Source organism: Thalassophryne amazonica, chromosome 7, assembly GCF_902500255.1.
Source record: "Thalassophryne amazonica chromosome 7, fThaAma1.1, whole genome shotgun sequence".
Taxonomy (NCBI): domain Eukaryota; kingdom Metazoa; phylum Chordata; class Actinopteri; order Batrachoidiformes; family Batrachoididae; genus Thalassophryne; species Thalassophryne amazonica.
This window is the reverse complement of record NC_047109.1, coordinates 91,475,673-91,503,597: the sequence shown is the minus strand read 5'-3', so window position 1 is coordinate 91,503,597 and position 27,925 is coordinate 91,475,673. Positions and strand designations below refer to the sequence as shown.

General features: G+C 40.3%; 1 protein-coding gene across 4 annotated transcripts; it reads right to left on the bottom strand.

The window, feature by feature from the left end:
- Window positions 1–39: 39 nt before the first annotated feature.
- On the bottom strand, window positions 40–27,788 carry LOC117514546 (NF-kappa-B inhibitor delta). Of its 4 annotated transcripts, none has more exons than XM_034175057.1 (12): window positions 27,652–27,788; window positions 14,098–14,234; window positions 13,984–14,017; window positions 13,697–13,887; window positions 13,404–13,585; window positions 9,103–9,208; window positions 8,877–9,023; window positions 8,735–8,786; window positions 3,715–3,872; window positions 1,070–1,186; window positions 797–961; window positions 40–712 (listed from the first exon to the last, which is right to left on the bottom strand). In XM_034175057.1, exons 1-12 carry the CDS (start codon window positions 27,665–27,667, stop codon window positions 641–643), a joined length of 1,377 nt encoding a protein of 458 aa, XP_034030948.1. In that variant the 5' UTR covers window positions 27,668–27,788; the 3' UTR covers window positions 40–640. The 4 variants fall into 4 exon arrangements, with proteins under 4 accessions (XP_034030948.1, XP_034030949.1, XP_034030950.1 ...); XM_034175058.1 differs by having other exon boundaries at window positions 13,697–13,884; XM_034175059.1 differs by having other exon boundaries at window positions 13,984–14,014.
- Between the last annotated feature and the right edge of the window lie 137 nt (window positions 27,789–27,925).

The following is a 27,925-nucleotide window of genomic DNA, read 5'->3' as shown; positions in this document are numbered from 1 at the left end:
AACCCCAGCGGAGTTCAAATAAAATAAAGTTGCATTCAACTGCAATCTTTCACGCCTACAAGATTCATTTAGAGTCACCAGTTATCAAAATCTGTATAACTATAGCCTTTGGGAGGAATCCAGAACACGTGTCTCAAATTTTCTAACTCCAAACACAAAGATCACAGGTCAAGTTTAAACCCAGGACCACATCACTGTGAGGTGGCAGTGCTACCCGCTGCACCACCCTGCCAGATGACAACTAATACTCAGGCAAAGGGCTTCATTTGTAAATGCTTACCTAAATGACAACAATAAATACATAAATAAAAATGCTTCCTGATATAATCCCTGTGAAAGTAGTATGGGCATTTTGTAAATAAAAAAAAAAAAAAAATGAAAATAATCCCATCGATGCGAACGTACAGTTTGGAAAATAAAACATGACATTTGAACATACAACAAATGACAAGTAACTGAGAGATCAAAGTATCATTTACCTAATCCAATGTGAATTGTGTATAGCGATTCAATTTCTGAAGTCGATATTACAAACAAAATAAGTTGACGGCTCCTTCAAACCATAACAATAAAGTAAATCCATCCTCAACAGAGGAAACTGAGATTCATTCCCATCACATGGTGGTTACAACAATTTCAGTCATTCTTGGTCCTGTAAAGATACAATACGGCGGCGAGAAGAAGTGCTCCGTTTCTTCAGCATAAGCTTAAGCTACAAATAAAAAGATAAAATATGTTGAGGACAAACTCATGACGAAGACCAAAACCAGATTTGAGCAAAAGACGAGCAGCTCACCTGCTCTCCCTGATGGCCGCTCTGCAGGAGGTGAGCCGGCTGGTCGTGCTCCAGGTTACGGATGCTGGGATCAGCTCCTGTGCTCAGCAGCAATCGCAGCATCTCCTCCTGGTGTGGGTTACCATGGAGACCGGCAGCCATGTGTAAAGCAGTATGACCATGTGCCTGTGGGGAGAATGTGAAGTGATTGTGATATGAGTACTGTATAGAGTACATATCTAATTCTATACTACTACAAATAAATACATTGGTTTTGGGGTTTGTGAAACATACCTTCATGTTGACAAAATCTTTTACATTCTGTAAGGGAATACTGAGCAGGTAACGGACCAAATCGATGTTCCCTTCCTTAACAGCCACGTGCAGCACTGTTTTGTTACTTTTGATTTCCTAGAATCATAGAATAGGAAGTGATGGCCAAAACTGCCATAAACAACCACAACATCAGAGTGAACCAAAGCAATCAAAGAAAGTAAGTGACATCATCATCCTTCAATTACACATGGGCATTTCCCGTACTTACAAAGTAAACTAAGTAAGAGAGACGAGTCTACCACAGCTGACAGAATACAAGTTGCAAGGTTGTGCAAATGTGCCTCTGAGACAATCCAGCACATAGTAGCAGGGTGCAAGATGCAAGCTGGGACAGCGTACACTGAGAGGCGCAACCACGTCAGGAATTGTGTGCAGGAACAACTGTGCTGCATACAGATTAGAAGTCCCCAAGTCCCAATGGGAGATGCCACCAATGGTGGTTGAGAACAACAGGGCTAAGGTCCTCTGGGACTTCAAATTCCAAACAGACAAACAGCTGTTGGCCAACCAACCAGACATAGTGGTGGTTCACAAGGAAAAGAAGACCACAGTTGTGATCGATGTGGTAATAATCCTGGCTGCCAGCCACATCAAGAGGAAGGAGCACGAGAAAATCAAGAATTACCAAGGACTGAAGGAGCAACTGGAAGAGATGTGGAAGGTAAAGTCCAAAGTGGTCCCAGTGGTAACAGGGTTAGGGAATTGGAAAAGTGGCTTCAGCAGATTTGAGGCACAACATCAGAGGTCTCTGTCCAGAATAGTGCAGTCCTAGGAACAGCTAAGATCCTGCACCAGACCCTCAAACTCCCAGGCCTCTGGTAGTGGACCTAAGCTTGAGGAACATACATACCACCCTCCCCAGAGGGGTGAGAGGGAGATTGTACATATACTTGGGACTCCGACGAGGGCGGTCACATCTCCTCCACTCTCCCTTATCTCTCTGCCTTTAACCATCAAGTCCCTACTTCACCAGACTGTGAATTCCTCAAAACTATATTGGATTCTGGATCTATTGGACTACTATTGCATTAACCATGGAATTGATCAGCTGGTCTCTGAACGCTATTGACACCATTTTTTCTACAAGAAGGTCAGGACCGGGGGATCCTACCTGCCCAGATGGAACGTATCCTGCGGGCTATGTCCTCGACTCCTGAGGGTCTTGGCGTGTTGCATGCTTGGCGCCTTTCTCCGTTGAGGATGTCGAGGATTTATTCATTTTTGGTCTCATGGCAGCAGGACTGGTACTTTATGGCTTATGTGCTGCCCTGATCTACCGGAAAATTGGCAAGACGGTGGCATCAAGAACCATGGGCCCTCGCTTGTCCGTCATGATTAACGAGGTTGGCAAGGCAGTGCATTCTCAGACTGCGTTGACTCTTGAACTCAGATGCAAATTGGATGACACCTTGGAGCTGATGTGTGCCTTGCAGTTGAAGCTGAAGGTTTCGGAGGCCGGTGAATATTCTTAATTCATAATTGCGAATATTCTTAATTCATAATTGGCATTTGGTTGTTCAAGTGGAACAGTTAAAAGTGTTTTTCACTGCTCAGCTACAACACTCCAGGCTTATTTAGCCTCAAGGTCAAATTGCCCACTGTCTACCTCCAGAGGAATTTATTCAGGCCTTGGTGAGATTATTCGGGTCCATTCTTATCTCAAACCACAAAGACAATAACTGACTTACACATGGACTGAAGCATGCTCCAGCTTCTCCTTTTACCTGCCCCTCCCCCGCGGCATGCCCCCGTTCTTCCCAAGATGGCAGTGGGCGCGACTCCAGTTGCAGCTGCTACCACACACTCACATCGCCTCAATTTGGAAAACGGACTGTTTCAAGTTTAGTGCACATAAACAATGTCAAATGTATATGTGTTGTCCTAATTCTGATGTGTGCCATTATTACGGTAAACAAGTAATAATTGTGGATTAATTGCTGTTTGTCTGTGGAATGTGAGTGCGGAAATCTCGTTGTTGTAATGACAATGATAATAAAAGCTATCCATCCATCCATCCATCCATCCATCCATACGCACTGTCAATCACCACCCACCAGTCTTGTGATTGGCCAAAAAACAATTGGGTTGAGCTGTGATTGGCTTGTTTTTATTTGTGATGCAGTGCAGCAGTTGTAGTAAAAGTATTATAAACCTTAACGCGCATTTCTGACCATTAAATGCAAAACACGCTTTGGGTATATGTATGGAAATTTCTAAGAATATGCATGAAATATAGCACTTAACATTTTACGCTTCAAGAGCGTATGTTGGTGAACTTATATTTCAAGCAGACCAATGCCCCCTTCAGGAGAAGACTGTAAATACAGTGCTGTAACCGTGTGCTGTGAAAGTGAAATGTCTCTGAAGATTTTACTTTGAGAAAAGAGTCGAGAGGATCATTAAGAAGTGAAGGTGATGCTGATTTGCTGAGCCGCCTTCTAAAGCATGTGACAAAGTGCAGACTTGGAACAGAGTCTGAGTTGGCGCTGTGGCTCTGAGTGCAGCTCTGTGCACGCTGTTACCTTCTATGAAATCAGAATAACTCATTCATTCATTCTTCTGACATTGTGCCACAGTGTTCTGGGATGAGAGCAGAGCCGTACCTGACTGAGGAGTGACGCTCCCTCACTGAGAAGCATGTGCACGCAGGAGAGCTTCTCAGCAGCTTTATTCTGAAGATTCACATCCGCTGGCCCGCTGGTGGACAAAGCCTTCATGGTGACGCAGTGAGAAATGGCAGCGCAGTGCAGAGGAGTCATACCTGAAGCACCAAAAGACATATTTGGAATTTAGGCTCCAACTGTGTGATAATTCCTTTTCAAAACGTTCAGTATTGTTCATTATTGCTTGATATTTTTCTGCTCTCTTCCCCTCAGCCATAAGGAGGTGCCCAGCTCCCTGCTTTGGAAACACTGTGTTACATATATACAGTCTGTGTACTTAGGTTCTGTTTTCAGACAAGTAGACTACTCAAGGCATTTTCTGTTAAAAGCAGACAACAGGGTGATTCTTATGTATTTTGACCTGCTGTGTTCAAAAATTGATGTTGGCATGAAAACTCTTATCTTTATGTTATTTCTTATTTACAAGCTGGATCTTCTCTAATTCATCCCTAATATGCATGAAACAACATGGCAGTCTGCTGTTTTCATACTTTGTAGAAGCCTGTTCTAAAAAGATATTGATAACAAAACCAATTTTTCCCCATGCCTCTGCTGCACAATCACACCTACAAATCCATGTATTTGTCAATCTTACTTATACTGGCCTGTTGAAAAACATCTCTTGTGGATTTAAAAATCACAATATCATTATTTTCATATGCTTTTGACACCAGAGGACAGGCCTCGCTGGCCACTGGCCAGGGACATGGTGCCACAGTGACTCAACAGCAGCAGCAGCAGCCACAGCATGTGACATACAAAGCACCAATCAAATGACAAGAAAAGTTATAAATGGCTGAGTTATAATTTATATGACTCAGCCGTTATATAAATTATACTTAGTAGAATTAGATTAGATTTCTTGTCTGCTAATTCTCTTTATATACACTGTGTGAGGTTGCCAGTGTCCCTTGTCACTAGACTAATTTGCATATAATCTTGAAAGTGTTGGATAGTAAGATACTATAGTTGAATCACTGTGTTCTCTAGCATTTAGGTTTAGTTGCGTTCATCACTTCAACTGTGGAGTGACTTCCTCTTGTTAGCACTTTCTCTTGTTGCATACTTCAGTGGTGATCAAAACATCTCTCCTTCATCCCTAATATTCATGAAACAACATGGCAGTCTGCTGTTTTCATTTTAACTGTTCTCAATACTTATTTAAGTAACAATCTCTGTTGTCTTGAATTGAAAAATGGAGGCCTTAGGGAGCATAAAACGACATTCTTCAGTGGATGGTGATGTCTGCATCATTTGTCAGGATTGCACTAAAGAAAATCTTGTTCAGGGTAGTGACAAAGGAAGGGCTACATTGCAGGATAGGTCAAGAATCTGTCACAAGCTCAAAGATATGAAGAACAAACTCATAACTGAGAGGATATTGACTTCTGATGAGATGTCTCTAAAATGGCATAGATCCTGTTACAGTTGGTTCACCAACAAGACAAATATTAGGAGACAAGAGAAAAGGTCAATGTCTCAAGACACCAAGGAACCCATTGCAGGTCCCTCCACTGGTCCAGCTGCAAGACTCAGAAGTGCCTCCAGTACTTTCAAATGGGCCCTTTGCATATTCTGCCAGGAGGAGAAGGCCGACAATCTTGAGACCTTCAAGATTAATGAAAAGATACTGAAGGCTGCAGAGTGTGATCATGATCTGCACATTGCAGCAAAAGCAAAATATTAGAACAGTTTTACCCACATTTTACCTTTAGAGACATGCATATTCATCCAAGAAACGTGTTTCCTTTCAAAATATCATTCTTTTATACTTCATTTTGCTCATTTGCTTGCCTTGGTCGAATCAAAGATGACTTACTTTTTTACCGGTAACGATACCAGGCAGCCACTAAATTAATTAACTTTTTTGCTAATTATGAGGTGAAGGAGTAGGGATACAGCTTTCCAGCAACAATATTTAAATTCAACACATCAAATTACATAGAAATATAAGTTGTATTTTCTCATCCAAAGCAAATAGCACCACACTTCTGACAAATGTGATGAAGTGGGTGGCCATTTTGTTTTATGCAAATTAGGGGTGAAGGGGTAAAGATGCAGCTTGCCAACAACAATATTTGAATTCAGCAGGTCAAAATATATAGAAAAGAATGTTTAGTTTGCTTTTATAGTACATATACAACCAAAATTGTGGAAATTTTGATGTAATTAGTGGCCATTTTGCTTTATGCAAATTAGGGGGTGAAGGGGTAAAGATACAGCATGCCAACAGCAATTTTTGTGTTGTCTGCTTTTAATAGAAAAAAGCCTTGGCAAAATGGAACCTTAGTATGTAGATGAGACACAGTTTACAAGTACTGATATTTTAAGTCAATTTGTACATTACTTAATGATTAGGAATAACTGCTACACAGCACTGAGCAAATGTTTTAGACATGCTACATGTGTCAATTTTTTTATGAAATAAAAAGAAGCTGTTAAACAGTTCATATTTACGAACAAATATGTAAAATGTACAACTACATCTCATCTTTAAAATAACAATCTAATCATTTATTACATCCGCCAAGGACATAACAAAATCATCAGCATTTAGTTATTTGTCTGTCTGTCTGTTAGCAGAATTACCTCAAAACTACTGCACAGATTTTGGCGAAATTTTCACAACAGAAAGACATTAGGCCATGCATGTAAGACTCTGTTAAATTTTGGAGGTGATCTGGATCCGGATTCGGATTCTGGATCAAGATTTCACTTTAAATAGGCTTTGAAGGATTATGTAAAAACTACTTCACAGATTCTCACCAAATTTGCAGCACAGATAAATATAAGGCCATTGGAAAACTCATGGTTTACCATTTTGTGAATTAAATATCAGATTCCAATATCTTGATCAGTCGGACCATTCTGGAGCAGTATGCAGATCCAGGTGAAGTCCGGGTCACGATATTTTATTTTGAGTCCTCGTCAATCCTTATGGATGTCAGAAATCTCAGATTGCTCTTGTTTTAAATTTGTTGGAGGGAATCTCTTCAAATTCATAATAAATTTATTTAATTGTTTTATTCTTGATTGATCACCAGCAACTGCCTTTGCCTTGTCGAGTACCAGGCAGTGCAGCCACAAGGAAATCAAATTGTTTTGTGTTTTTACATCTTTATTAAACGTTAAATCAGTAACTGATTAGTCACTTTCATGAAAAAGAAAACCTAATAATCCCATGTTTTATTATGTAGCATTTTTGGAGGGGATTTCACGTTTTCTGTTGTTGATGATGCTCGGGAGCAATTATTTATATATTCATTAATCAAACAATGGGGTGTCTAAATGTTTTGCACAGTGGTTTATCTAACAGCCTAAAATTAAAGGAAAAAACAATACAATGTAACAAATTTCTGTTTTAATTTACATATTCTACCGGCATTTAGAGTTACCAGTAGGGTGCATGTTACTCTACAGTGTGCCTACTGTAAAATACAAGAGTTTATTGCTATAAAAATATTACAGTGTCCCACTGTTAAATTATAGCAAGCAGCTGTAGTTGGTAGACTACTGACTACTCTAATTCTGCAACCATAATAATAATAATAATAATAATAATACATTTTATTTGAAGGCACCTTTCTCGACACTCAAGGACACTGTACAGTAAAACCTAAAGTCCATTAAAAAGAAATGCCAATAAAAATCAATAAAATCACTCAAACAGACAGAGCAATAGGCATGAGGTGGAATAAGCAGTTATAAACAGATATGTTTTGAGTTGTGATTTCAAATATAGTGAGTTCAGTTAGGTTTCTTCAGTTTTGCTTGGGGACACCAGTGGAGTTTCAGTCTGTAACAGGCTATAACAGTAGTCCTTAAGTCATCTGTAATAGCCTACTGCTATAGCTAGTTAAGCTAAAGCAGTATGTTAGTGTATTATACAATGCACTGTGGTACATGCATTTAATGCACTTGCAAACAGAACGTCCTTGTTTCATGTCCGTCCATGTCCCGTTCTCCTTTAACAGCTAGAGTTGTGTTAGAAAAGCCAAACCAACATGTGGATCCTAAACTTCCTGTGGCGACTCTGAGCAAAATGGAAGAAGCCCAAAGAAACCTTGTTGAACTATTTTTGTTTTTTTTAACAGAATTAGTCTGGCAACCCACAGCTGCTTACTGTAACTTAACAGTCAAACAGTACTGTAAATGTTTTATAGTAAAAACTATTTTATTTTTGTTACAGTACCCTCCTGGAAACTCTAATTGCCAGGAGGGTTCATGTAAATCAAAGCAGAAAATTGTTACAGCGTTCAATCAGGAGCTAAACCTCATGTGCCAGAAAGTGGTAGGGGGAGGTATAGTTTATTGTTGGACACATGAAGTTGTGTGTTAAACTACATTACACTTGCTCTATTTGGTAAACTACTGGATTGTATTACATCTGCGCTGGTAAAGATCTGTACTTATGAAGCTCTTTAGGTGAGAAAGGTTTTTTTCAGCTTCTCCCTTTTGGCTTGGAGTCACCACAGTAGAGTCAATATGGATTTGCAGGTTGATTTGGTACAAGTTTTATCCCGGATGCCTTTCTGATGCAACTCCACATTATGGAAAAATGGACTGCATTTATATAGCACTTTTCCATCTATATCAGAAGCTCAAAGCACTTTGCATTGATGCCTCACATTCACCCCTTCACACAACAATGTCAGGGTACTGCCATGCAAGGCGTTCACTACACACCGGGAGCAACTTGGGGATTAAGGACCTTGTCCAATGGCCCTTAGTGTTTTTTCAGTCAGATGGGGGTTTGAATCGAGGATCTTCTGGTCTCAAGCCCACTGCTTAACCACTAGACCATCACCTCCCCTTTTACACAGAGAATGCAAGGTCTCTTCTATTTTGGAAGCAAGTACACTGACCACTTGGCCACCAGACTAACTCTGTGAAAGACTTTATTAATAAATATTATCACTGCAGTGCCTTCGTTTCACCACAATGTGCGACCGACAATTACCTTCAAAATTGCGCGCCTCCAGATTGACGGCAGGCCTACAGGACAGAATCACCTGCAAAAGAAAAATACAGATTTCATTCTCATCTATACAGGTGCAATCTGCTCTGATAGTCAGGCCAAAAATATATGAATTTTGCTTCACCTGCAGAACCTCAGGGAAGCCGTAGTGTGCAGCCAGATGGAGGGCAGTTTGACCTTTGACATCACAGGCGTTGATGTCCGTGCCAAATGACAGGAGGTCTTGTACAATCTCTGGTTGGTTTGCCGTCACCGCCACTAGCAAAGCAGTCTGGGACAAAAGCTCAGTGTTTGTTAAATGTTGTTTTGAATTGTGCACTTTGGGTGTTGTGTCATCTCGCTGTGTGTACCTTTCCCTTGTGCTCTTTGGCATCCAGCTTCCCTAAATCCCGCAGCCTCTCAGCAGCAGCGAAGGCGCACTCCCTCATGCCTTTAGCAGTGTAGATATGCAGGATGCTGACGAAAGACAAGCATGTGATATATGAGTTTTAAATGAGGAGGAAGATTTAGACCAATTTTATAGTACATGGCCCTCTGGGCTAATAACCAGTAGACATTAACAGCTAACTTTGCATCATTATTTTCTGTCTTCAACATCCAACATCCTTTCCAGGATTTATCAGATGACAAACGTAGCTCTCATGTTTAGCTTTTGATTGAAAATGAAAGTCTTACCAAAAAAAAAAAAAATGATGGATGTGTGTTTGTTATGTGGCAGAAATGGTCTTACACTGAAGCAAAACAAAAAATAAATAAATAAATAAACTAGCACAGGCCAAGCACTGGCTGGCCATGATGGGAGACAGTTCAACAGCCATCTTATGTAGGCAAAGCGACAAGCATACACTCAAGTGGTGTTTTAGTAGCTCTGTGATTGGATTGGATTGGATTGAACTGGATTGGATTGGACTGGATTGGATTGGACTGGATTGGATTGGATTGGATTGGACTGGATTGGATTGGATTGGATTGAACTGGATTGGATTGGACTGGATTGGATTGGACTGGATTGGATTGAACTGGATTGGATTGAACTGGATTGGATTGGACTGGATTGGATTGGACTGGATTGGATTGGATTGGATTGAACTGGATTGGATTGGACTGGATTGGATTGGATTGGATTGGATTGGATTGGATTGGATTGGACTGGATTGGATTGGATTGGACTGGATTGGATTGGATTGGATTGGATTGGATTGGATTGGACTGGATTGGATTGGATTGGATTGGACTGGATTGGATTGGATTGGATTGGATTGGATTGGATTGGACTGGATTGGATTGGATTGGATTGGACTGGATTGGATTGGATTGGATTGGATTGGATTGGATTGGACTGGATTGGATTGGATTGGATTGGATTGGATGTCCGTGGGTCAGGTAAAGTCAAGTCAGGGAACACGCGCTGGTGCTGTGCTTTGCTGCATCCATGGCACCAGGATCCTGGTTGGTACCTGCCCAGTCAAACAACTGGTCCATTCCCACATCTCTAAAACACATCTCTTGGCCTTTAGCTACTGGGGTCCAACACTCAGGCACCTGTGTGCTAGATCATGCACAGAGAAACGGGCCACATGGCCAAAATGTCTAAGATGGCACTTCCTCACAATGCAAGTGATACTACTCGCCATAGTCTCTCTTAGTAACCACTTGTTTGACACAAAATCATTCCAGTGATACCCAAGGATTATCCAAAGACACTGAGTACCAAAGACCTCCAGTTGATGCCTTAGGTCAATGGTTAGCATCCAAGTCTCACAACCATACAGCAATACAGACAGCACAAGGAACCTAAAGATATGGACCTTTAGTTGCCTGCAAAGATATCTTCATATCGCCAAACACCTCTGTCCAGTGGCCTCATGACTCTGTAAGATCTCCCCAGGCACCTTGTGATCTCAAAGGCAGAGTACCCAGAGACATCTACAAGTTCAACACTTTCACCACATACAGATACACTTCTGATGGCTGAGTCCAGGAAGATGTTAAAAAGCCTGAATCTTCATCTGATCAAAGACAACTGCAAACCCAGACACGCCAATTCATTACTCAGCTTCTCACACTCCCGCTCAGTCATCTTCAACCGCTTACTCCAATAGGAGATCGTAGTCTCGTTTGAACACTCATGATATCGCAGGATTTGACCACTTACAGGACCTCCATTTAATATATACACAGTATATACACACTTCACACGGACAAATGGTGTATGGTTTTGTTTTCAGCTGCAATCACCGAAGCAGTCGTGAAAAGGGCTTTTTTTTTTCGGTTCCCCGTGGAGAAGAAGAGGCGAGGAGTAGGGAGACGTTGTGTCGTTAAGTGTTAACCCACACAACTAACCAGAGTAGCTCCATTCTCTCGCCTGCAAAACCGCCTCGACATGTTTGTGCTCCGGGTCATAAACAAACCCAACACATGTCCACTTTCCCACCGCAATGTCACTTTTTCTTTGCATTTTCACTTTGTTTGCGTGTAATTTGCCCCAAACCTCATAGAAAATGCTGTGGTTTACGTCATATGTGTCATATTTTACCTCTTTAGCACCCGCCCCCAAACAAGACTGCAATGCCCTGTTGAGGGTCACAAGGTTGCTAGAGCCTATCCCAACAGTCATGGGGCATGAGGTGGTGTACACCGACAGGACGCCAGTCTGTCGCAGGGCCACATACAGACAAACAGCCACATTCACACCCATACACACACCTACAGGCAATTTAAAGTTTCTAATCCACGTAACCTGCGTGTCTTTGGATGTGGGAGGAAGCCGGAGCACCTGAAGGGAACCCACGCACACACGGGGAGAACATGCAAACTCCACACAGAAAAGCCACAAGTGGGAATCGATCCCAGGACCTTTTTGCTGTTAGGCAACAGTGCTAACCACTAAGCTGTCGTGCTGCCAGTCAGGTCAGTAAACCTTTCCTCAACAATAAAAGTCACTGGTTTCAACAGCGTTAACCAACACCCAGTCCATCCAAGCACTGAACAGTGTAGGAGACAGAACACATCCCTGACAAACGCTAGTTTTCACTGGGAAAAGCTCAAGAGTCTCTGACTCCACTCAACACAGCACTCACAGTATCTACATATAAACTGGTTGTGATGCTTCTTGGGGATACCATGAATTCTCAGGATGTCCCAGAGGGCAGTCAGCTGAATCAAAGGCTTTGCAAAACTCAACATAGGCTGATGTACGTGGGTACAACAGTGGAATTCTCTTCTGCTTTGAGAACCAAACAGGTTACAGTGAAGGAGGCTTGGCATCTGTGGACAAGCTGGGAAGGACATTTCACACTGTTGGATTCTTCCCCCCCCAGGAGTCAGACACAACACACTGATGACACACATTTTTGATTGTGACCATCAGAGGGCACTATGATGTACCAGAAACGGTGAACCATAAGTATTCAACTGTCTAAATAATTTCCTCCTCCAATGTCGCTCTGCTTGTGCAACCACATGGCCACAGTGGTGATGCCACAGCTCTCAGCCAATCAGTACCTGATATGCAGGTTATAAACTCAAGGGCTCAGCCTCCACTTCCTGTCAGTGCACATGCTTGGATCCAGGCTCTCCTCTCAGAGGAGTTAAAAAAGAGAGGTTGATGATCTAGGCTACTTTTACTCTGACAAAGCAAATAATTGATAACTATACGAAAAGGTAGATATGTCTGTAAATAAGCTGTGAAGGATTTTTCAGGCACTATCATGAATCATGTGACGACCACCAAATAAATACATTCATTAATTATGTCAATTTCAGAGTGACATTTTCAAATTAAAACCTGGTTTGATTTTATTTTTCCCAATTTTCATTAATGAACATTGCGAACACAAACAGGTAATGGATTTTTTTGTTTGGTTGTTTGTTTTTTTATGTCTTTTGGCTGCCCTCCCTCGCTCAGGGTCATCACAGTCCATTTAGTACAAATCTGTGTGAGGATTTGGCACAAGGTTTATGGCAGATGCCTTTCCTGACACAAATCCAGTTTTATGGAGAAACTTGCACGCTGCTCCTGGTGTTTCCAAATGTTCTCCGACTCCCAGCCAAGTAATTATTAGACCAAGCTTTGCTTCACTTCAAGTCGAGTGAACTCAGAGGGCCATACCAAAACAAAAAATGAAAAGTATTTCCATGTTTTCCTGTGTTGTCTGAATTTCCAGCAGACATGCTGTCAAACTAAATTGTTACTTGTGCTGTAGGTTATATCTGTCATCTCCAGATGCAAGATGTTTTTTTTGTTTGTTTGTTTTGTTTTTGATGCAGCTACCTGTCAGATTTTTGTTGTGTTTGTAAATGGTTTGCGCATTTCCTAGTGCTGCCTTAATTTGGAAGTGTTGCAGCCTCCAACAGCCACCACCAGCTTTTTGATTGTAGGAAGAACATGAAAATTCCCGAAACAAATTTTGTACATCAAAACACTGACAAAAAATGAAATAAGAATCCTGGATCTAAATCTGAACCAAAATATTTGCTCTTTCTTAACCCAAGATTCATGAAATTCCCTTCGACAGACACGGGTGAAGATATAAGTGCCTTGGTGGACTTCTAGCAAGAACCAGCAGTTTAAAATCGAGGGTATCTTGTGTTTGGTTTAATCTTCTCCCTGATCCGCTCACATACATGTGACCACAAAAGCATCACTCACGTGTCGCCATCTTCATCCTGCCCAGTGGTTCTGTTGTAGTCCATCCCTCTGAGCAACATCCTGGCTTCTTCAAGCTTGGCAACATCCAGCGGTGTACCAACGCTTAACTGTGCAGAATGACCGGCACCTAGAGGTGGCCAAGCTGATGCCAGACTAGGATCAGACATAGTCACCGGGTAGTCCTGCTCGGAGAATAAAATTAAAATATTTAAACTCAGTTTATGACAACACCCACACAGATGGATATATTTCTTTAAAAAGACATCTGTGATTAATTAAAGGTGTATTCTCACATATCCCTGAGGCATTGTGTCCCCAAATCCCTCGACCGGCTGTTGTAATCCGTAGTCAGAGGACACTGGAAGGCTGTAGGTATCAGCAAAGCTCGACCCTGGTTGGCTGGAGTAGTAACCCAGTGTCGGCTCTGGTGCTGGACTCCACTGCTCATAGCCTACTGCCATGTCTGAGTAGTTGCTTGATGCACCTGGAACAGAGCAGAGACCTAATGATCACAGATGACTCAGTGAGGGACATTCTGGCGAACATTAAACTCAACACAGCAACGTCATCCTGTGCTTACCTGTACAGGTAAATGGATCTGTTGTTGACAACTGCTAAGAGAAACAACACAAAAAAACTACATAAGCACTCGGATTGGATTCAGTGAGATATCACGCTGGTGTTGATGTCTTACTGAAGCAGTGGTTGGAGGAAGAGGACTTGTTGCGGCTGTGGAACTGGACGATGGCACAGACGATGATTCACGCTTCCTCTTCTGCTCCAAGAGTTTCTTCACTGTGGGCAGAGTGCAACACGGCTTCTCCTTTGACGCTGAAAAAAGAGTATGTTTGTAAGAATATACATTCTTGGATTTAAAATCACCGTCCACTTTATCACATGTTCAATTACTTGTTAACACAAATAGGTAATCAGCCAATCACATGGTAGCAACTCAGTGCATTTAGGCATCTACACGTGGTGAAGACGACTTGCTGAAGTTCAAACCTAGCATCCAAATGAGGAAGAAAGGGGATTTAACATGGCATGCTTCTGAGTTTCTGAGTATTTCAGAATTGGCTGATCTACTGGGATTTTCACACACAACCATTTCAAGGGTTTACAGAGAATGGTCCAAAAAAGAGAGATATCCAGTGAGCAGCAGTTGTGTTGATGAAAATGCCTTGTTGATGTCACCGACTGGCATCTCCCTACTTAGCTGACCTAATTAAATCCTACGTACCGGCCCGGGCTCTGTGTTGTAAGGGTGCAGGACTACTTTGTGTCCCTAGGGTGAATAAAAAGTCTGTGGGTCACAGAACTTTCTCTTATCGTGCCCCTGTTCTGTGGAATGATCTCCCTGCGTCAATAAAACAATCAGATTCTTTAGAGACTTTCAAGCCCAGTCTTAACACGCACTTATTTTGCCTTTCATATGACTAGCATACAAGGACGCAATTTAGAACTAGAAACTGGGGGGGACAAAGTGCGAGGCCCACAGGGCCGAAGCCCATAGGCTAACGGTTTCTAGATAAGCTCAGATGCATTCTGAGCATCCAGAACAGTAATTTTAATGTTTTGAGAAGACCATAATATGGACACCATTTGACTTATGCAATTTGAAACTGTGGATATAAGTACTTCATTCTGAGAACAGCCAGCATTGATTTTATTAACATCCTGGTGTAAATAAGGTATCACCACATGTGTAGAATTCAAAAAGAATGATAGGTTGAGTTTTCATTAAAAAGACAACTGCAATGTGGTAAAATGTATTCATAAATATGAAAGAACAGGCTCTTAATAATTATTAACTATCAATCAATCAATCAATCAAGTTTTTTCTTGTATAGCGCCAAATCACAACAAACAGTTGCCCCAAGGCGCTCCACATTGCAAGGCAAGGCCATACAATAATTATGAAACACAGTCTACGTCTAAAGCAACATAACCAAGGGATGGTCCAGGGTCACCCGATCCAGCCCTAACTATAAGCCTTAGCGAAAAGGAAAGTTTTAAGCCTAATCTTAAAAGTAGAGAGGGTGTCTGTCTCCCTGATCTGAATTGGGAGCTGGTTCCACAGGAGAGGAGCCTGAAAGCTGAAGGCTCTGCCTCCCATTCTACTCTTACAAACCCTAGGAACTACAAGTAAGCCCGCAGTCTGAGAGCGAAGCGCTCTAATGGGGTAATATGGTACTACGAGGTCCCTAAGATAAGATGGGACCTGATTATTCAAAACCTTATAAGTAAGAAGAAGAATTTTAAATTCTATTCTAGCATTAACAGGAAACCAATGAAGGGAGGCCAACACGGGTGAGATATGCTCTCTCCTGCTAGTCCCCGTCAGTACTCTAGCTGCAGCATTCTGAACCAACTGAAGGCTTTTTAGGGAACTTTTAGGACAACCTGATAATAATGAATTACAATAGTCCAGCCTAGAGGAAATAAATGCATGAATTAGTTTTTCAGCATCACTCTGAGACAAGACCTTTCTGATTTTAGAGATATTGCGTAAATGCAAAAAGGCAGTCCTACATATTTGTTTAATATGCGCTTTGAATGACATATCCTGATCAAAAATAACTCCAAGATTTCTCACAGTATTACTAGAGATCAGGGAAATGCCATCCAGAGTAACGATCTGGTTAGACACCATGCTTCTAAGATTTGTGGGGCCAAGTACAATAACTTCAGTTTTATCTGAGTTTAAAAGCAGGAAATTAGAGGTCATCCATGTCTTTATGTCTGTAAGACAATCCTGCAGTTTAGCTAATTGGTGCGTATCCTCTGGCTTCATGGATAGATAAAGCTGGGTATCATCTGCGTAACAATGAAAATTTAAGCAATACCGTCTAATAATACTGCCCAAGGGAAGCATGTATAAAGTGAATAAAATTGGTCCTAGCACAGAACCTTGTGGAACTCCATAATTAACTTTAGTCTGTGAAGAAGATTCCCCATTTACATGAACAAACTGTAATCTATTAGACAAATATGATTCAAACCACCGCAGCGCAATGCCTTTAATACCTATGACATGCTCTAATCTCTGTAATAAAATTTTATGGTCAACAGTATCAAAAGCAGCACTGAGGTCCAACAGAACAAGCACAGAGATAAGTCCACTGTCCGAAGCCATAAGAAGATCATTTGTAACCTTCACTAATGCTGTTTCTGTACTATGATGAATTCTAAAACCTGACTGTAACTCTTCAAATAGACCATTCCTCTGCAGGTGATCAGTTAGCTGTTTTACAACTACCCTCTCAAGAATCTTTGAGAGAAAAGGAAGGTTGGAGATTGGCCTATAATTAGCTAAGATAGCTGGGTCAAGTGATGGCTTTTTAAGTAATGGTTTAATTACTGCCACCTTAAAGGCCTGTGGTACATAACCAACTAACAAAGATAGATTGATCATATTTAAGATTGAAGCATTAAATAATGGTAGGACTTCCTTGAGCGGCCTGGCAGGAATGGGGTCTAATAAGCATGTTGATGGTTTGGATGAAGTAACTAATGAAAATAACTCAGACAGAACAATCGGAGAGAAAGAGTCTAACCAAATACCGGCATCACTGAAAGCAGCCAAAGATAACGATACATCTTTGGGATGGTTATGAGTAATTTTTTCTCTAATAGTCAAAATTTTGTTAGCAAAGAAAGTCATGAAGTCATTACTAGTTAAAGTTAATGGAATACTCAGCTCAATAGAGCTCTGACTCTTTGTCAGCCTGGCTACAGTGCTGAAAAGAAACCTGGGGTTGTTCTTATTTTCTTCAATTAATGATGAGTAGAAAGATGTCCTAGCTTCACGAAGGGCTTTCTTATAGAGCAACAAACTCTTTTTCCAGGCTAAGTGAAGATCTTCTAAATTAGTGAGACGCCATTTCCTCTCCAACTTACGGGTTATCTGCTTTAAGCTACGAGTTTGTGAGTTATACCACGGAGTCAGACACTTCTGATTTAAAGCTCTCTTTTCAGAGGAGCTACAGCATCCAAAGTTGTCTTCAATGAGGATGTAAAACTATTGACAAGATACTCTAACTCCCTTACAGAGTTTAGGTAGCTACTCTGCTCTGTGTTGGTATATGACAGAGAACATAAAGAAGGAATCATATCCTTAAACCTAGTTACAGCGCTTTCTGAAAGACTTCTAGTGTAATGAAACTTATTCCCCACTGCAGGGTAGTCCATCAGGGTAAATGTAAATGTTATTAAAAAATGATCAGACAAAAGGGAGTTTTCAGGGAATACTGTTAAGTCTTCTATTTCCATACCATAAGTCAGAACAAGATCTAAAATATGATTAAAGTGGTGGGTGGACTCATTTACTTTTTGAGCAAAGCCGATAGAGTCTAATAATAGATTAAATGCAGTGTTGAGGCTGTCATTCTCAGCATCTGTGTGGATGTTAAAATCGCCCACTATAATTATCTTATCTGAGCTAAGCACTAAGTCAGACAAAAGGTCTGAAAATTCACAGAGAAACTCACAGTAACGACCAGGTGGACGATAGATAATAACAAATAAAACTGGTTTTTGGGACTTCCAATTTGGATGGACAAGACTAAGAGACAAGCTTTCAAATGAATTAAAGCTCTGTCTAGGTTTTTGATTAATTAATAAGCTGGAATGGAAGATAGCTGCTAATCCTCCGCCCCGGCCCGTGCTACGAGCATTCTGACAGTTAGTGTGACTCGGGGGTGTTGACTCATTTAAACTAACATATTCATCCTGCTGTAACCAAGTTTCTGTTAGGCAGAATAAATCAATACGTTGATCAATTATTATATCATTTACCAACAGGGACTTAGAAGAAAGAGACCTAATGTTTAATAGACCACATTTAACTGTTTTAGTCTGTGGTGCAATTGAAGGTGCTATATTATTTTTTCTTTTTGAATTTTTATGCTTAAATAGATTTTTGCTAGTTATTGGTGGTCTGGGAGCAGGCACCGTCTCTACGGGGATGGGGTTAATAGGGGGATGGCAGGGGGAGAGAAGCTGCAGAGAGGTGTATAAGACCACAGCTCTGCCTCCTGGTCCCAACGCTAGACAGTCACAGTTTGGAGGATCCCAAAAAATTGGCCAGATTTCTAGAAATGAGAGCTGCTCCCTCTAAAGTGGGATGGATGCCGTCTCTCCTAACAAGACCAGGTTTTCCCCAGAAGCTTTGCCAATTATCAATGAAGCCCACCTCATTTTTTGGACACCACTCAGACAGCCAGCAATTCAAGGAGAACATGCGGCTAAACATGTCACTCCCGGTCTGATTGGGGAGGGGCCCAGAGAAAACAACAGAGTCCGACATTGTTTTTGCAAAGTTACACACCGATTCAATGTTAATTTTAGTGACCTATCACTATCGCATACTGTATTTTTTTTTCTCAAGATTTGTTTTTGCATAAGTTTGAAAAAACACCAGATCATAAGTTTAGGATAAATTACTTATCATGAATTTAATTTTTGAACTGGCACTAATGACAACACTCATACTGAACATAATTTCGCTTGCATAGACTGATTTTGGACATCAAGCAATAATTGCAGATGGGCTTTCTGAGGTCCCAGATAGCTTTTCTGATTTCCGTTTCTAACTTTCAGAATTTAGTAAATTAGCATATGGTCCATTGATACTTATAGAATAGAATAGAATAGAATAGAATAGAAAAACTTTATTGTCCCCAAAGGGAAATTTGTCCTGGGCACAGTGCTACATATTGCTTAAAAACAGTACAAAAAACAATAAAACTGATACAAACAACACACATTCAGCCACAGAGTTGGTAAAGTGCAGGTTAAGTGCTGTGCAGAGAATCTGATATATGTGAAGATCTAGTGTTACCTCTTCTTACCACTGCCTCTTCATATAAGGCTTGAATAGACAGGTAATCTTTTAGCCCTACTACTTTCATGGCTGTTTTATGGATGTGAGCAAGCTTGTTTTTCAGCTGGACAGACAAGGTACCAAACCACACTGTAATCCCATAACGGATGAGGCTCTCAAGTGTTGCTCTGTAAAAAACAAGCAGGATGATGATTCCCATTCCATACAGCCTCAACCTCCTTAAAAAATACAGCCTCTGCTGCAGCTGTGAGCAGAGAGAGTCAATGTGAGCCTTCCAGGAGAGAGCACTGTCCATGTGGACCCCAAGATATCTGTAGGAGTCCACTTGCTGGATGATCACATTATCTATGTGGGCAGGTTCATGCTCACATACATGCCGAGGGTAAAAAACAATTTCTTGTGTTTTTGTTGGATCAATCACAAGAAATTCCTTTCACACCATTTTGTAAAACTGTCAATTTCATTGTGATATAAGGATGTGTCCGTATCCTTAGATAAAAGACTGACAATGGCAGTGTCATCTGCATATTTCAAAATGCTATTATTTTGATGTGTGCTTTTACAGTCATTTGTATAAATGGTGAAAAGCACTGGCGATGACACACTGCCCTGTGGAACCCCTTGTGCCTGTTATGTGTCGGACGCAGCTCAGAGAACCGACCAGCGTTTGAAGGACCCAGTATGAAATAAGCAGAGCACGGTACAAAGGCTAACTGAATTTAATACATAACAGTGATACAAAAAATACAAAAGAAAGTGCGGTCTGGCGTGGTGCGCTCCCAGCAGCGCTAACGGTCCGGAGCCAGAAGCTGTTCGGACCCAAGGACCCCGCCGACACCCCCCAGGTGGCCGCAACAAACCGAGTCTGTGAAAGAAGGAACCATTATGTGAGTCCACACTCTACACACAGAGAGAACACTTAAAGGTGTACAAACAGCAAACACTTCCTGGCTTGATTACTAATCAGCTTCCCAACCTGCAGGCATGGAGCATCCTGTTCACAAAACTCCACTGCAGTGGAAGCCGATACATGACTAACATACAGCTCAATATAAAAAGGTGTGAGGGACACCACATTTACTGACTGTATAAATGTTAGTCACAAAATCTAACGTACCTCAGGAAGTGTGCTGACGAGCGCGAGACCTCACCCCCTCCTCTTTCACAGACCGTGCATCAAACCCTGGACGTTCTCTGCATCCACTGATGATGAGATGGCTCCCGAGACGACGATCTCACCCGTCTGGTCACAAGGTCGAGTCTCTGGCAAATACACACTGTATACTCCAGTCTTAAATGCCACCATGTTCCAATCCATATAGATGCACCTCAGCTGTGAGTCCTGACGAGCCGCAGGTGATCAGGGTGAGGTCCTGATAACCTCAGCAACACAGCCACTCAGTCCCAAATGCAAGCCACCTGGAAGGAAAAACAAAAGACAGAAACAAAAAGGCAGCCAGGCCCCCCAGCCATACAACAGTGCCTTGTGTTGCTGTGTCTGACGTCTGATTGAGCGCCTTGGGGCAACTGTTTGTTGTGATTTGGCGCTATATAAGAAAAAAGTTGATTGATTGATTGATTGATAATGTCCCATTGACCTTAACGCGTTGCGTTCTGTTATTTAAAAAAGCATAAAACCATTTTATTAAAAAAGCACTGACTCCCATTGCAGACAGTTTCTCTAAAAGCAGATGTGTTTGTACTGTATTAAAAGCAGAACTAAAATCAACAAATAAAATGCATGCATAGGCCTTGGTATCTTCCAGATGTTAAGACACAAGATGGACAATGCTTAGGACAGCGTCTTCAGTGCTCCTGTTTTTCTTGTAAGCAAACTGATTAGTGTCCAGCAATGAGTCCACTTCTCTCTCCAGTAGTGACACAACAAACCTCTCAAAACATTTCATTACATTTTATTACATTTGTTTATGTGTAGACACTAGTCCCTAGAGGCAACGATTTTTGGTTTCAAATCTGGGTAAATGCAGTCCCAGAAAATTCTGAATATGACAAACAAGAAACAGGTGTTGTACACAAGTCAATGCTGCTAAAAATACAAACTTGCAGAAACAAAGATACTATTCTGACATGGTTTGCACATAAGACTGACATAGCATGTTTCAAGTTCACACATATATGCCAGAAGGTGGGGGGGGGGGGGGGACATACCATATTCTGTCCCCCCTGGTTGAAAAGGTGGGGGGGGGGGTGACATGTCCCCCCTATCCCCTACCAAATTGTGCCCATGCTAGCATACTGGCATAGTATGGTAATATGCTTCCTACCCATTTGATTAGGAAACGGAGCGGGCCACAGCCTCAACTTTATCTAAAGTCTGAGTCTTTTAGTGAATCTTAGGGGTAGTGGCCGGCGATGGCCCAAGCAGAGGGTCACCCCTTTGAGTCTGGTTTGCTTGAGGTTTCTTCCTCAAATCATCAGAGGGAGTTTTTCCTTACCACTGTCACCTGTGTGCTTGCTCTAGGGGTTTTAGACCTTACTTGTTTGAAGCGCCTTGACGCAACTTTGGGCAGACTGCGTAATGCTGTCATATCAGTATGGACCAACATCTCCCAAGGAATGTTCCCAATACCTTGTCTATACCATGAATGATTAATGCAGTTATGAAGGCAAAAGGACATCCAACCCATTACCACCAAGGTGTACCTAATAAAGTGGCAGTTCAGTGTATAGGGCAGCATGATGGTTTAGTAGTTAGAACAGTGGCCTCACACCAAGAAGGTCCTGGGATCACTTTTCTTCCCTTCTGTGTGAAGTTTGTATGTTCTCTCCATGTTTGCATGGTCATCCTCCCATGTCCAAACACAGGTGAACTGATTACTCTAAATTGACCGCAGGTGTGAGTGAGAGAGTGAATGTGTTTGTCTGTCCTTTCCAGGGTGTAACCCTGCCTCTCACCTAATGAACAATGTGGTAGGAATAATAGGAATAAGTGGGTAAGGGAAATGAATGTATGAATGAATAATAATGCATGATGGCATCTTCTCAGTTTTTCCATGATGCTGTTTTTGCTGCTCACCAATATCAAAAGTGCTGCCCTGTGAGCATATATATTATTTCCACTCATCAGGTTCAGGACAAGAGAAAAATAGGAAAAATATTGTAAAAGAGAATTCTCTAATGTTTCCAATTGATAAATGTGACCACACAGGTTATTTCCTCAAAATCTTCATCCCACACCTGAAAGACTGAGCGATATTTCCAGCCTGGGTGTGGAACCTGTTCGCAGCGACAAAGATGACAGAACCTCCTTGTTTAGGAGCCCAGATTGTGTGGCCATGTAAAGAGATTCATCAGAAACCTTAGCATGGGATTACCACTGCTCATTTTCTGTGACATCTTCCTGTGTCGCTCCGTTACGCTCGCAGAAAATAAAACCACATCTTCCTGTCTTTTGTGTGTTAGAGGTGCGTCACCTCAGCACGTGTTCTTGAATGCTCTTCCTATCACACCTCACAGCACACGGGGACAGAAGAAAGGACATTTAGTCACTTCTTACTTTTTGACTTTACCTGATAATTATCACCATGACAGTCCACACACACAGAGCCATCTCACACTGCCAAAGACAGGATGGGTGTACGTATACATTATGCAAACCCAACCAGTGAAGCCTGAAGAGTGACAAAAATAACTCACCAGATTAGATCTTTTTTTTTTTTTTTTTTTTTTTTTTTTTTTTTTTTGCTGTTATTGTTGTTGTCAGTAAATTGTGTCAGTCTCTCTTCTCAAATCACAATGTCTCTTCCAACTGAGAAGTGGGCTGAAACAAAAAGTGTGCACTGAGCCCCACCACAGAATAAAGGTCACTTTTCGAGCATGATAATGACACTCAGTATTAGTCAAGTTTCATTTTCAGGATCAAAAGGTGTTACTATACAGTCTCCCAGTCCTCTGAGTCATTTGATCTTTCAAACTGAATGTCACCCATGGGTCTTTTACTAATGATGTAATGCTGCAACATGTAATTACCTGTAAATACAACAACAGGTAATTTGCTAACAGAACCTGTTTCTTGAACGATACAAAGTCTGACTGTGTATTTTGGTTGAGAGAAAGTATGAGGAATTCTGCTTTGTCTCCACTATATATATATATATATATATATATATATATATATAGACCTTACCTTTTGCTAGCTCTTCACACTGTCACTAAACTCATAGAAATACAATTGGCAAGCAAAATTTCAATTTTATCAGCTATGTGAATATCAAATGCCATTACGATACATATTGAAACAGACCTTGGCACAATGTCTATATATATATATATATATATATATATATATATATATATATATATATATATATATATATATATATATATATATATATATATATAAGGTCTAACCCCATGTTGCATTTTGTACTTAACTAACCCTAATCATGGGGTTAGGGTTAGTTAAGTACACTATACCCAAAGTGGACACAGATATTAACCCCTTAACGCCTATTGTCACATATATGCTACAATATTTGACTCAAATATGCAACATACCAAATTTACCAGTATGCCTGTTGTCGCAAATTTGCAACATACCATTATTATTATTATAACATTATAACATGAATTATTACCAAAATACCAAAATTACTATTTATTTTTTGTGCAAAAGTGAAATTAATAATCTTAACATTATTTACCATCTACTTAAAGGCAAAACACACACAAAACATTTTTTATATACAACTATATAAATTCAGGCGTTAAGGGGTTAATGTTTGTAAGCAACAATAACCCACTGAGAATAGAATAGAATAGAATAGAATAGAATAGAATAGAATAGAATAGAATAGAATAGAACAGAGCCTTTATTGTCATTGTACATACATATATACATACAACTAAATTTGCACCCATCTTAATTACAGTTAGATACAATCCAGCAATAATGTTGTATTATCAAATCTCTAAGAATCCCTTTCTGTGCTTGTTACTTTAAATGGAGAAGTGCTGCTGCTGGCCACACCCTCAGTGCTTTCAGAATGAGAGGCCCACAAGTTTCACCCAGCTTGAAAAAAACAAATTAATTTACAGTGAAGGGAGCCAAAGCTTGCATAAACATGTCTGCCCATGGTTAACATTTAGCCATGGTAGTTAACATTTAGCCATGGTAGTTAACATTTAGCCATGGTAGCTAACACAAGGTTCTAGTAAACTTCATATATAAATGAACATTCCTCAGGTTAAATATTTATGCCAAGTTCTGTTTCAATATGTATCATAATGGCATTTGATATGCACATAACTGATAAAACTGAAATTTTGCTTGCCAAATTTATTTCTATCAGTTTAGCGACAGTGTGAAGAGCTAGCAAAAGGTAAGGTCTATTACATTGCAGGTTCAACACACACTTAAAATGTGTTTTTCTTAAAAATAAAAATTAATATCATCTATACTCCATTTATGGAAAAGGAGAGTCTTGTATTATATCTTTAAAGAAAACTACATTCAGTTAATAAATGATGTTTGTATTAGCTTAATATAATATATATAATATAATATAATTAATATAATATTTAATATATTAATATTAATATGTGGCCAATATATAAGACAAACTTATGTTTGGTGTAACCAACTCTGACTGTACAGGTAACCCACATAAAGAACACCAATAAAAAAAAATGGTAACAACATGGAGTTGGGACAGTGGCCTGCTCAGTAACACTTTGATATTCATCCAATGCAAAATTACACTTTTCTGCACACATATTCAAAAACACAATAGTGATTGTTTTGTCGTAGTAACATTGTAACTGTATGGGAAGCTTATGTTATTTTTATTTAGTTGACATTCAAAATAACTGGCTGCTCATGTTTCTACACCTTCACCTCAATGGCACTGCATGCAGGAAAATAGCTAATGATTACGTATTTAGCATTTAAAAGGGTTCGTATTGCCAATTTTTGGCAAAATATTATCCGTGCTGGTAAAAGTGTAAGATTTGTATCGTAAAAATGTAGATGAGTGGGTTGGTGGGATGTTCCTGATTTGCCTACGTAAGAACAAATGGTAGGCAAATCAGGAACATCTGTGGTTGAACTTAGATGTAGATTGTCTACCACCTGCTGAACACTGAGCTTATCTGGCATTCAATAGTGTTCACCCACCAGCACCCGCCTAACAAGTTGATCTAGCATCTGTGAGGAGAAACATGATGTCCAATACTTGGCAAATACAGGATGAAATATAAAATCGAATGAGAAAGTAAAACGAGATTTAAGGACTTAATAGAATATGGAGCTGGGGTGATACCAGAATTTTTTTTTATCTGTGATGCAAATTAGCAGCGGCTTACTCAAAACACTGTTCCAGAACATTTTAAAACTTTTGCAACACCCATTTTTGGTCTGAAACCAGTGCAATGGAATCTTCACGTGCTGTGTTAAATGGGGCCTCACTAGATTCCCGTACTAAACAAATGTTTTGATATATTCAAGGCTACAGTCAGCATTCATTAGCAAGTACATTGTTTGTAGGTCACTAGTTACCTGCATTTAAGACATCCTAACGACACCGCATTTTCAAGTGTTGGTAACCACGCGACCCTGCCTCCACAGGGACTCAAACTGGTGAACACTGGTGCAGTGGGTGTATCACTCAAAGAAAGCAGAATATGATAGGGACTTGTGTGACATATGTCACGGAAGTCTAAAATGTGTTAAAGTTTAATTTACAGTATTGTCAAATCTACAAAGTCCTAAAACTTTGAAGATATTTCACATTAAACCCCAACCATGTATAAGTGTAAAAAAAGTAGAACAAATTTGCGAAATATGACCACTTTAAAACTGATTTTATTTTTGTTTTGCAGTGGTCTAATTAATGATCAGCAACCATTGTAATGTTTTACTTACAGAGTGTTTTTGGTTGTTCCAGCAAAACGTAATAAATATGTTTCACCATGATACCAAAGTATACATACACTCATGGCTGAGAGTGATGGACGAAAGTTAATTATTTTGAATTGCATTAACTTTACCTTGAGGAAAAATAGTATAAAATATTAAATATGTTCAAAAGCACTGGGACTTTTGACATTTGAAACAACATATACAGCCTTCTGAACAAACAAGCTGTTTAAAAATCTACAGTTTATTGATACACAAGCAAATGATTTGCCATAAACTGGTAGAGAAAATCCACAGTGGCACTGTTCATCCTTAACCTTTCTGGAACCACATTGTGTTTAAATAAGCTACAACTCATCAAAACAATGTGTAAACTTGAAAATCAATGCTGATCAACTTAAACTTATTATTATTATTATTATTATTATTATTATTATTATTTTACAGTTGGGCTGCTGTCTTTGTAATTACAGTGCGCTAAATATTCATATTCATTGATTTGGCTACTCTGTGTAGTGTGATCTTTTCAAACCGAGCTTGTGGAAACCCCTGGACATTGAGTCATATGCGTGGGAGGTGGGGATTCCGATGCTCTTTCTCTTTTGGCTCGCAGCTGAGACAGGGAAAAAAATGTCCACAGTGCTCCGGCACACACAACAAAATGTGTAATCATTCAAGCCTGGAGGCTCAAACAAAGAAAGTCATGCATAGTGGGCCTGAGTTAAATAATTTATTGTCTGGCTCTTAGCAAAAAGGGAACTGAAAACACAAGCTAGAATGGGGGAGGAGGCTGAAAGGGAATCCCCAATTAATGTCCTCACATTGATTGGAGTACTTTCATTGATCAAAAACCTGACTGGAGCTTAAACATACTTATTACCATAAATCAGTTTCATATCTGTCAGTATATTTCATTAACCCTAATCAGGACTTGTGGCGTTCAACTTTTATTGAACCCCATTTTCATATCATGGCATCTGGTTGATTTTTCATAACTACAGAGCAGTTTACATTCAGGACATTTGCATCAGAGCAACTCCAGTGAGCAGGGGTAGGTATTGAATTTTGCTTTGAAAATTGGGTTTGAGAAAGAGACAAAAAATTCTCAAAGTTTTTTCAAAATGAAATGTGTTTTATGAACTAGATATTTAGGTTTTTTTGTTTTTTTATTCAGAATAGTTGCAAAGTGACCCTATCGAGCTGTACTGCAGATGTCTGTAAGAATGTCCAAAATATGTTATCAGTATTTAATAAAAAACAAGATGTTCTGGTGGATTCCACACAGACAGTTCGTAAGTGTCACTTTGACCCCAGAAGTACTGATTAGGGGTAATCAAAAGAGAAGGTTTGTGATTCAAGACCACTCATGTTCCACTATGGCGACCCTATGTAGAAAGGCCAAAGCCAAAAGAAATGGCTAACTTCTTATAGAAAAAGTCAGAAACACAGTGATAATAGTCACTCATTTGAACGTTGACACTGATGTTATGCCATATTCAGTAATTCAGAAGCAGACTTATACTCACATCTATCAAAGTGCATGTCAGAAGCTGTTTTTCTTTGAAGCCTTCAACGGTTCGTCCGCTTGTTCGCCGGGTCTGTTCAGCACAGGATGGTACACCAAACAACAGCGTTGACTGACAGTGAAGAAGATGTGTGTCTGATCTGAGCCGTCTGCAGTGTGTTTGACTTGTTGTGGCTGCTGAGTGTACACATAGAGCACGTTGTTCCCCATCGCCGCCCACAGCTGTGCTCCACGCCCTCTGTACCTCCAGCACATGGGGAAGCTCAAATCACAAA

Excerpts from the sequence above, each read along its gene's own strand:
- LOC117514546 (XM_034175057.1), bottom strand. Across the intron at positions 14,018-14,097 it reads TTCCTCCAACCACTGCTTCA|CAGTTGTCAACAACAGATCC; the intron begins GTAAGACATCAA and ends TGTTTCTCTTAG. Across the intron at positions 962-1,069 it reads AAGATTTTGTCAACATGAAG|GCACATGGTCATACTGCTTT; the intron begins GTATGTTTCACA and ends TTCTCCCCACAG.